Here is a 10,169-nt window from a genome sequence, read left to right as displayed (position 1 = left end):
ACTCCAGACGACTACGAGACCGACGTGGCCGTATGTGGTGATTGTAGTCTCTCACATTGTAATGATGGAAGTATCCAGCTCAACGGCTCCCTCCTCAGATTCCCCGGAAATCAGGGAGGCGGAATCGCGCAGTGAGGCATGGCTGTCGCTGGGCACGCGCCCGCTCGCAAGGACATGCAGCCAGGAGCTCAAAAACGCTCTCAACTCCTCCCGTGTCGTAATACGGTAGTCCGCTGAGCTTCGATGTGAGCCAAGCAGAATAGAGACGGACTCCTTGCCAACGGAGGCCGATCTCTCCAGGTCCTCTTGACGGATGATCCAGCCTTCCACAGCGTCCTCCACTGGGGTGTCAGCAGCATCTGAGTTAAGAATGGAGTAGGCGTCATCGTCATGACGAGGAAGATTGGCCAGAAGAACAGCACAGTCAAAATGATCGTTCCAGTGGGTGACCTTTCGGTTGCTCACGGCCCTAGTCATGGCCTGGACGGCAGCAGAGTAGGTCTTAAGCCGCGACAGCCCGCCCACACGGGCTTCCACGTAACCAGGACCCTGTACAATGTCCACCACGCCGGTTTTGGCCACGTAGCGAAGCGGGCCGGAGAGAAGGTCATTGACAAGGGCACGTGCCTGCATAACACCATGCTCTTGGAAGTACACGTTGTAATTCCACGTGACGAACTCCGCTGAGTGTTCGATATACGACCCTGGCGTCGACTTCACGTAGGTCTTCATCATGTCAAGCAGCAGCTCCCGTACGTTGTCGTGCATGTTCTCCGCACACTCCATGGTCCGGACAGGCTTGGCGTCTGGTGCCGTCCTCAGCCACAAGCCATTCCGCGTAGCCCAATTCAGCGGGTTGTCCTCCAAATTGATCTTCAGGATGGCGTTAAGCTGCGGCCAGGTGTGCCCAGTGACCGCCAGCACGTCTACACCTGGGCACCTGGCCATGTGACACAGCGACCGGAGGACATGTTTAGAGTGATCGTACGTGAGCGGCGAACTTGCAGAGGTAGTCTCGAACAGCGTAGCCATAATATCCACAACGACAAGAGTCTTTCGAGCGAAGGTGAACGGGTAGGGAATGCTTTTCGGGGAGATGATACGTGGTAAGTGCTCCAAATAGAGGAGACGACTTTTCGTCGAATGCTCCAGGGATTGTACAAAAGACCGGGCCCAGCTGCATGTTCGATTCATCCACATCTCACATTTCAGCCGTTTGGCTGTAGATGGCTGTTATGGCCAGCTCATGCATAGCGCGCCTCTCAGCTTCTGGAAGCTTCAGGGCCTCGTACAGCGCCTCTGCCGTTCCCTCCACGTCCCAGGGGTTTATGGGAGTCATGCCGCCTGCTAAGTACTGAGCGGCCCCGGCGAACTCTGACAACAGCAATACTCCGTGCTTATTCTCCTGGCAGACAACGTATTCGTATGCCACAAGGTTCATTCCGTCCCGTATGGAGGTGATGAAGCAGACCTCACTCAGACTGTACAGGGCACAAAGCTCCTCGAAATTCAAAGACTGGTTGAGGAACACGACCGGTACGCTAGACCTTGTCAGTGATGTTTTCTGTCCGTTAATACTGGAGACCAGTTGCTGCACACTCGACTTCAGCCGCTTGTACTCCGGCACGCTCTCTCGACTTGGCACCGCCAGCTGAACGAGTGTAACTTCGTTAGCAAGTTCCGGATGCATCTCCAGCATGCGATCGAAGGCGCATAGCTTCTGCGGGATTCCTTTCATGTAGTCCAATCGATCCACCCCCAGAATAATGCGCTTGAAGCCCAAACTCCGGTTCATAATCTGCACAAGCTTGGCTACTTGTGGCTCCACGCACTTCTCAACAAAAGGGATTGGATCGATACCAATGGGAATGGCCGTGCATCTAACATGACCATAGGTGTGGCTTAGGACGCCGTCAGTAACTTTCTCCAAGCCGAGCACTGAGTGGCACGCGTCCTGGAAATGCCGAACGTAATCCCACGTGTGAAACCCAAGCAAGCTCGCGCCAAGCAGCCCCTCTAAAATCTCTTCGCGGGTGCTGAGCTGCCTGAAGACCTTGTTGTCTGGGAAACTGGTATGCAGAAACCACCCGATAGTTGCATCGGGAAACATGTTCCGCAAAAGGCTGGGAAGGATGCAGAGGTGGTAATCGTGAATCCAGATGATGTCGCCAGGGCGATAACAGCGTGCTACAGCAGCTGCGAATTTTATGTTCACCTTTCGGTAAAATTCGAACTGTTTGTAGTTTTTCTCCAATGATGGCCTGGAGGTGTAGTCTATAGGGGGAGTAATGTAATGGAAAAGTGGCCAAAGTACATTGTTGCAGTATCCGTCATAGTACTCCATGGATTCTTCCTCTGTTAAAAAAACAGGGCGACATCCATACTCGTTCACACACGTCTCGAGGACCGTGTCCTGGTGTGCATGCTCTATTTCGGTGCCTACCCACCCGATCCAAACCATCGCCAGCCCTCGCACAGCCTTCAACGCGCTTACAAGGCCTCCGGACGACTTCTTGTACGTATAATTAGTAGGGGAGGGGACGCGCGTCAGAGTAACTGGAAGGCGGTTAGCAACGCACAGAACTCGAGCAGACATAATAGTGGATAATACAGTTGTGACGTGTTGGGAATATTAACAATTGTCATGCAGAACTTTCAAGTTATCAATGAAAGAGATTTGCAACCCGACAAGCTGCTGTCCCAGCCAGTCATCGGCACTCACGATGGTCGATTTCACTGTGACGAGGTTACAGCAATCGCGTTGTTGAAGTTGCTGCCTGCATACAGGGGGGCGGACGTCATACGTTCACGAAATCCTGACACCCACCAACAGATGACAGTCCTCGTTGATGTGGGTGCCGCGTACGATCCCGACAGGAAACGCTTTGACCATCACCAAAGGTCCTTCGTGACTCAGTTCCCGAAGGACCGCCCAGTCACGAAGCTGTCGTCTGCTGGACTAATATGGCTGCATATGGGAAAGCAGATTCTGACGGAGTACTTTGGCGTGGACGAGAAGTCTGTCGATCAGGTTTGGAGGAAGGCCTATGATGATTTCTTCGAGTCCATTGATGCGATCGACAACGGAGTGAATGTAGGCGATCCTGTTGTATATCGAGTTCGGAGCGATTTATCCTCTCGCGTCGCTCGGCTACACCCGCAGTGGAACGACGTCGAACAGGACGATGTGAAGCCCTTCAGGAAGGCTCTGGAGATGTGTAATCAGGAAATCCACGAGCAAATAACACCTATCATCAATTCCTGGCTTCCAGCCAGAAGCATCGTGGAAGACAGCATCACAGCCGACTCCACTATAGTTCTACCCAAATGGGTCCCTTACGAGGAGCATCTCTACGCCATAGAGCAAGAGACAGGCCGAGTCGGCCATTACCTCTTTGTGGTCTACCCTGCCTATGATAAGGGTTACAAGGTGAAATGTGTCTCGAAGGAGTTGGGCTCGTTCACCAACAGGCTGTCACTTCCCGCCAAGTACTGCGGTGCTCGTGGTGCTGAGCTGCCCGCTGGGATCGAGTTCGTTCGTAGGCTGCCGTACACAATTGACACAGATGCAACTGGGTTCATTGGAGCTACAAGCGACTTGGAAACCGCCTTCAAGCTCACCAAGGAAGCCTGCGATAGCGCACTTCAAGCCAAATGAAAACCCTCAGCGTTGCGTAGCGCGTACAAAAGCTTTTCGCGCATGATTTCCTTGGATGAGTATTGCGGCAGAAACAGTGAATGAGCGCACGTGGATACGGAGGGGAGGTGGTCATCAGACCCCGAGGCCAAAATTATGTTGAACATAGGCTTGAGGCTGCGGAATCCACCGGAGGGAGGGAACGGCGAAGAAATGAGAAAGCGCAAAAATTGTTGTTGTTCTATGTCCGTCATGTCAGCCAAAATGGACCAGAACCACTGCAGTTGCGCTCCGAACTCCGCTGACTGCACTGTCGTGTGGTGTCGGAGATCGTCCACGTCCAAACCAACTGCTCTATGACCAAGCAGACTCTGGAACTCGCTTGTCGTGAACATGCGAAGGAATTCCAGAGGGATAAGGTGGCGCATGCCCTCTCGCAGCTCATCCGCGGCGTCCTTTCGCATGTGGTAATTGTAGACCCAGCAGACGTTTCTAACAAATTCGCGGACGTCACTTCTGAATTCAGAAAGACGTCATCTCTCACGGTTTGACATGTTTAATCGCGCCTCCGGGCACCAGCGAGATGATCTCGGGAACCGTCTCGGCCGAAGCCCCCTCCAGTGACCACTGGGCGGCATCGACACTCAAGCTCCAGCAGAGTGCATTCGGAAGGCTCGTCGCCTGAGTCAGGTTCGCCAAGGACGCAGCGACCTCGGAATGTGAGAGGTGTAAGAGCTCCAAGGGGGAGGACGACAGGGGGTGAGCGAAGTCTCCGAACAGCATAGACACCACAGTACTCCTGTCCAATACGAAGCCTGGTATAATCCAGTCGCTGATGCAACGAGCCAGAATTCGCCCGAGCAGCCGTAGGACGCAGCGCTTCTCGAGCAGGGGGTTCGATCCCAGGTATGTCGGTATAACGCATCCATCAGCAGAGGACTCAAACATCCCAGGAGTCGCTCTCGCCTGCTCGAGGCACTTGACAAGAAACTCGGGAAAGAGTCCACCTCCATCTACGCCTCTCTCCACGTTGCCAGCCGAGTCAACAAACCGTATTGCAACTCCCCTTTGGAGGGCGGTTTGATCGGATCCAGGTCCGAAATGCTCCATTGCTGACTGCAGATAGTTGCCTCTCACAATTGTGAGGTGAGCTGTTGACTGTTCCGAGGCACCAGTCACAATGTTCTGCATACTCCTAAAGCGGCAGATATTTAGGAAGTTGAGGTACTTGAATACGTTCCTTCTGGTATCAAGAGGGACGGAATATGGCGCCAGAAGGAGGACCTTCTTCGCTAGAATGTGGGCCAGCTCCTTGGGAGCAACCACCTTCCAGATGGCGTAGTCTAAGATGTCCTCCGCCGTAGACCATGAACCTGAAACGTTGCTGGCCTCGAAGACTGATTGCCACTCGGGATTGGAAAGCGATTCCAGGGACTCCTTGGGCCGAAATAGCTGCGCCGCCGAATCATACACCTCCACCAGCTCCTGCGCCAGACCACAGAAGACCGGCAACCTAGAACCCGAGCGCAGCCGGTCGACGAGGAAGACAGCAGACTGCAACACGAATGCCAGGCGGGTCTGCATGTCGAGGACGTCGCAGACGAATGCCATCTGCGGCCTGCAGCTCGCGCATAGCGCTGCGTAAGGCGGCAGGTACGGGTCTCCGACGAGCACGTTGGGAATGCCGTTCGGGCTCGTGACGTAGAACTCGGTCTCCGAGTCATGATCCAGGTGGGCCTGCCAAAGAGCACTCGTGTGATCCACATGTCGGATGTAAGCGGCGTAGTCATCGATGGGTCGCCCAAACTCCCGTGTTATGAACAAGTGGTGCTGTAGGACCACCAATAGTCTGACAAGGAACAGAAATTCCTGCATGGACAGCACCCCACTCGGCATTTCGGATATGCGGGCTAAGGAGCACGGAGGCGGCGTCTGTTCGCTGCGGACCAAAGGAGGTTCCACCATCCGAGCGTCTTGGAAACACTCCTCGTCTGTGAGCGAATGCCACATGTTATGATACAGAGCCGTAAGCGCTGCAAAGAGAAGCGTGTGATCAGCAGATACGCGGCCCATCGGCAGGTCGCCGTCGTCAGCAAGTTGAACCTCCAGGATTCTCCGGCTCCAGAAGGTGAACAGGTGCTCTTCCTCGGAGAAGGACAGCTGTGAGCAGACGTGGCCCGGCCGCCTTGTCGGACTAGTGTGGACGTAGCAGCTCGCCAACTCGTAGAAACGGCGCATCAACAGTCGAACCACCCTCGGTGCAAGAGCAGGCGCATACCCTGAGATAAGCAACTCATTGTGGTGCAGTCTGGCACGTGGCTCAAGCGGAGTCCACCTTGGCGCGTCCCCATCGCCATCCTCCCTGTAGTTTGCTGTTAGGGACGTTTCCCCGTGAGACATGAAAGGAAGCGAGGCCTGGTGGTCGTACCCAAGGCGACCCTGCAAAGCGAAAACCTCATGCTCTCGGCCGAAGACTGCAGTTGCAGGCAGTAGCATGGGAAGAATTGCGTCTGCACCGCCGCCGACACGGAGAAGGAGCGGCACCATGTCCATTCCAGACACAGACCGCATTGGGCTTGAGCAGAAGGCCACCACGACAGGCATCAGCTTGTCAGCAAACGCTCGGAGCCAGTCATCGGCCGGGGCGCTGTCCAGCTCCTGGAGGAAGGCCATGAGGGCCTCGGCGACCTTCGGAGTTATAGAATCCACGTCATTCACCAGCCAGCAGCGATGTTGGCACACACACCCTCCGAAGACGCCCAGACAGGCCAGGGAAATCAAGCTTCGCACGCCTGCGGCTTCGCACCACCTCTGCAGACCGTTGTACTCGAACGCTATGCTAGTAGTGAAGCCGAACAGGCACCGCGCTCCCAGCCGCGACACCAAAGCCGCGTCATTACGACTGACTGCGGCAACACAGCGGCCGAGGGCGGAAGCTAGGTCCCCAGTGCCGCTTCCTATCCACACGCTAGACGGAGCCAGAGACAACGGCTCCGAGCCCTTCCAGAGGTCTAGACACGACAGAGACATTCGCCTCGCGGACAGCTCGACCGAGCCCGCTAGGAGGTCTCCAGACACTCCTTCGATGATACACAGCATCTTGAAAATGAGAAGACTCCGTAAGGTCCTCCCCGGGGAAAGCGTGAGCTGGGCTGGTTTCAAGACGGCATTTTCTAGTGCGTTGTTGAGAGCCAAGAGGGAAATGAGCTGTATGCGCAGTGGATCCCGAGCTCACCAGCCGGGGTAGATATCGCTGTGCTGCGGCCTCTGGCGCCAGCAAACTCAACGTGGCCAGAGCATCTAACACCTTATGGGTTTGATCCGACAGATACAGCGCCAGTGAATACGCCATCGCGGAAAGACTGAGCAAGTCTGTAACTCTCCGAGGGGAGTTTTGCAGTCTCCGAGCGGGCCACACTGAACCCTCCTTGGAAACTACAGGACACAGGTACCGCCATTCAAGAAGTGTCTTTGCGGCTTCCAGTGCAGTTACGTCTCGAGTGAACTGTGGTTGCTGTAGCGCGTCCATAGAGAACATTCCCGCCAGCCGAACGGCCCAAAGGTCGTCCCGACGGTCCAGCTGCTGCGAGAGCCGGATGTGCTGTATGTGCCGTCTACATCAGCCTCACCGCCAAGATGCGCACCGACAAGATCTCTGCAGCGCCCTGACGCCTTCTGCTCTCTTGCCTCCGTTTGCGCTGCCGCGAGGCTTCTTGCGTTATTAAATTTGACAGCTTCGTCGTCCTTCGACTAGACCCCAATGACTGGAGAGAGACAGTTGGAGGGGCACTTCTGTTACGATCCAACATATAATATGCTAGTTTTGTGAGTCGAACCTATCCTCAGTGCTTACGACGTGTCTGCTAACGTGTCTCTAACATGTCCTAATCAAGTTCGAGAAGTGAAACCCATCAACGAACGACAGCTTTGCATTCTGTCCTGGCTGAAAATGAATTGCCGGAATTCTCTGTGGATGGACGACTTGCCTAACGCCAAGCGACAACGCGTGGATGACACTGCAAAAATCACGGATCCCACGGACGTCATGGTGAACCTGGTCGCAGCGAAGGCCAGGGCCGCCATCGCTAAGCTGAAGCCGCTCACGGACGAAGTTCGCAGTGGAAAGCAGGAGACACTGCCTTATACTCTTCGCGCATTCGGTGGCATGGTGAAGCCGGTGTCATTCGATCGGCTGGGCAACCCATTGGACAAAGACGGCAACATCATTAGCGCTGCGAAACCAGCCGCTCACTCTGACATGAAAGTAAACCAGAAGAGCAAGCGTGAGCATGATATTTCCCGAACGAAGGCTTCGACGAAACAGGCAAAGCACATACAAAGCTCCGATCGCAACCCCTGGTATGATACACAGCTGCAAACGGGCTCCAGATCGCGGAAGGCGGCTTTTCGGTTCGTACAACAGGGATTCTACACGGCGACGGAGGCGCGAATGAACGATGCTGGGATGGAAGCCGCAGAGAGCGACCCCCTACAAAAACACATGGCGACTCCTGTGCGCCTCCGCACCGAGGCTCTCATCCCTGAGGTCGAACCGTGGGATAGCGTCATCGTTCGAACTTCTCCTGATGACAGTGACCTTGGGTTTTCCTGGGAACTGGCTACGGACAAAATAACACACTACGTGGAGCATCCAGTACCAATAGCGCCCCACGGCATCTCGGCGGGCGCCACACCTGTGTACTTGACACTGAAGGAGAGGCGCAAGCTCCGGCGCCGTAAACGCATGGAACGGGAGAAAGAGAAACAGGATCGCATACGGCTGGGAATGCTACCTCCACCCCCACCAAAGATTAAGCTGGCTAACCTGATGAGGGTGCTGGGCGAAGAGGCCGCTGCTGAGCCATCAAAGACTGAGCAGGAGGTCAGACAGCAGATGGCGGATCGAGTCATAGGTCACCATAAACGAAACCAGACGCGGATGCTGACTACTGACCAGCGTCGAACCAAGAACATCAACCACTGGAAGCAGTCAGAACTGACGAAGACCATGGTCCATGTGGCGGTTTACAGCCTACATAAGGATTTGGACGAATTGAAGACCTTTTTCAAGATCGCCAAGAACGCAGATCAACTGCACCTCACCGGTGTAGCTGTTTACTTCAAAGGCCGCGGCAATCTCGTGGTCGTAGAAGGCGGGCCTCGAGCTGTCCGACGTTACAAGCGCCTCATGCTGCGTCGGATCCAGTGGTCGCCTAATCAAACGATTGTCCCTGACTCCGATGACGAGGTCTACGGCGGCTCTGTGGGAGACAAAGGCGGCGACGCTGCGCTACTAGAGCTGCAATATCAGGCAAAGGACCCGCACTTTCCACGGGTACTGTGGGAAGGGGTTGTGGAGGAGAAATCCTTTGGCAGATGGCAAGCTCACGTAGTTTCGTCAGAAGCTGAAATCCGCAAGGCCCTACCGACTGAGAAGACCTACGCTTACTGGGAAAAACTTCGCCAACTCCGTGACGTCACAGAGGACATCGACGCGTGATTGTTTCACAGAAGATCAACTGACCCTCGTTGGAAGGAGACGGTGAACAATAGCGCCGCGCTCGTCTCGATGAACACCTCTGCCTGGTCGACCTCGTTGGAAGAGGACACGAAGTTCCCGAATTCGAAGTCCAGATCGGTAGTATCGTACTTAAGACCCCTGGTCGACACTTTGGTCTTCCCAAGGAAGGGAAAGTAGCCGCAGTACGTGCCCAGCAGCGATTTAGGGAACGTGATTCTTGTTTCTCCTTCTTGGACCACAAACGCAATGTTAGAGGATCCGATACACACCACAGTGCGGTGGGTTTTGAAGGCGCAGTGGAACGTGGACAGAACTTGGTCCATGCGGCCAGTCATGTCGCCGAGCACTAAGACCATGCGGTTTCCAGAAAGCAGCCCCAAGCTTTTTTCCAGATCACAGCGACTCTCGTCTACGTCGCGCGTGACGTGAACGTTTCGACACTTTTCGCCCAGCTGCCTAAGAAAACCGCGCACTCAGACCCACTTCAGTCCCTCGTCCGTCACGGAGTCGAGGTCGCCGATTACCTGAACATCAAGGTCAAGGGCTTCGACAGGAGCGCAGGCCAGGCGGTTGGCGCCGCCGTCTGCACAGACGATCTGCCCGCCGGGCGCCAGACGCCTGAGCAGCTCTGTGGTCCCCGCTGGCACAGGCGAGTTGATGATTACGACATCACATGCCAAAGATGACTCTTCCAGGGAGGTTAAGTCCAGCTGCTTCATTCCCAAAAGAAGCTGAAATCGGGTAAATAGGTGACTTCATGGGGGTGAGAAAGCTTCACGAAGGTCACCGGCAGCTCCGAACTCTAGGCCTGAGTAGACTCTAGAGATTGGGATGACAAACCGCAACCAATCTCTTGGAGCGTTGTGACGACGCGTCTCATAGGAGCTGCGCTGAAGGCCAGCCCCCGCCTCCTAAAAACGATATGCTAAGTGATTGTTCTTTTTTCGTTTGCGTTGATTGAGCCTCACGGTATCGGCTGGACGGCTCATAAGACAAAACGGAAGGCTTTAG

At 55.0% G+C, this 10,169-nt stretch overlaps 5 protein-coding genes across 10 annotated transcripts; 2 read left to right on the top strand and 3 right to left on the bottom strand.

Annotated features, from left to right (window-relative positions):
• Positions 1-51: 51 nt before the first annotated feature.
• KVP17_001133 (uncharacterized protein) lies at positions 52-2,596 on the bottom strand (the record flags this gene model as incomplete). Of its 3 annotated transcripts, XM_068516266.1 has the most annotated exons (2): positions 52-1,177; positions 1,206-2,596. In XM_068516266.1, the coding sequence occupies 2 exons, from the start codon at positions 2,594-2,596 to the stop codon at positions 52-54; spliced, it is 2,517 nt and encodes an 838-aa protein (XP_068371412.1). The 3 variants fall into 3 exon arrangements, with proteins under 3 accessions (XP_068371412.1, XP_068371411.1, XP_068371413.1); XM_068516265.1 differs by lacking the exon at positions 1,206-2,596 and having other exon boundaries at positions 52-1,200; XM_068516267.1 differs by lacking the exon at positions 52-1,177 and having other exon boundaries at positions 1,202-2,596.
• A 48-nt stretch (positions 2,597-2,644) lies between these two features.
• Positions 2,645-3,658, top strand: KVP17_001135 (uncharacterized protein; the record flags this gene model as incomplete). The annotated part of the gene is made up of 1 exon (XM_068516269.1): positions 2,645-3,658. One exon carries the CDS (start codon positions 2,645-2,647, stop codon positions 3,656-3,658), a length of 1,014 nt encoding a protein of 337 aa, XP_068371415.1.
• A 519-nt stretch (positions 3,659-4,177) lies between these two features.
• KVP17_001137 (uncharacterized protein) lies at positions 4,178-7,446 on the bottom strand (the record flags this gene model as incomplete). 2 transcript variants are annotated; one of them, XM_068516274.1, is made up of 3 exons in its annotated part: positions 4,178-6,844; positions 6,873-7,238; positions 7,267-7,446. In XM_068516274.1, 3 exons carry the CDS (start codon positions 7,444-7,446, stop codon positions 4,178-4,180), a joined length of 3,213 nt encoding a protein of 1,070 aa, XP_068371420.1. The 2 variants fall into 2 exon arrangements, with proteins under 2 accessions (XP_068371420.1, XP_068371419.1); XM_068516273.1 differs by lacking the exons at positions 6,873-7,238; positions 7,267-7,446 and having other exon boundaries at positions 4,178-6,736.
• A 164-nt stretch (positions 7,447-7,610) lies between these two features.
• On the top strand, positions 7,611-9,137 carry KVP17_001134 (uncharacterized protein; the record flags this gene model as incomplete). Its single annotated transcript, XM_068516268.1, has 1 exon — positions 7,611-9,137. The coding sequence occupies one exon, from the start codon at positions 7,611-7,613 to the stop codon at positions 9,135-9,137; it is 1,527 nt and encodes a 508-aa protein (XP_068371414.1).
• Positions 9,138-9,142: 5 nt separating this feature from the next.
• On the bottom strand, positions 9,143-9,889 carry KVP17_001136 (uncharacterized protein; the record flags this gene model as incomplete). 3 transcript variants are annotated; one of them, XM_068516271.1, is made up of 2 exons in its annotated part: positions 9,143-9,614; positions 9,642-9,889. In XM_068516271.1, coding segments are annotated over 2 exons (720 nt in total), but the record flags the coding sequence as incomplete, so codon positions are not given. The 3 variants fall into 3 exon arrangements, with proteins under 3 accessions (XP_068371417.1, XP_068371416.1, XP_068371418.1); XM_068516270.1 differs by lacking the exon at positions 9,642-9,889 and having other exon boundaries at positions 9,143-9,514; XM_068516272.1 differs by lacking the exon at positions 9,143-9,614 and having other exon boundaries at positions 9,632-9,877.
• Between the last annotated feature and the right edge of the window lie 280 nt (positions 9,890-10,169).

The sequence above is a fragment of a genome, assembly GCF_019968985.1.
Source record: "MAG: Porospora cf. gigantea B chromosome Unknown PgB_NODE_853_length_10169_cov_151.942, whole genome shotgun sequence".
Lineage (NCBI taxonomy): Eukaryota > Apicomplexa > Conoidasida > Eugregarinorida > Porosporidae > Porospora > Porospora cf. gigantea B.
Note: the sequence above shows the minus strand (reverse complement) of the source record. Positions and strands in the feature narration are given on the sequence as shown.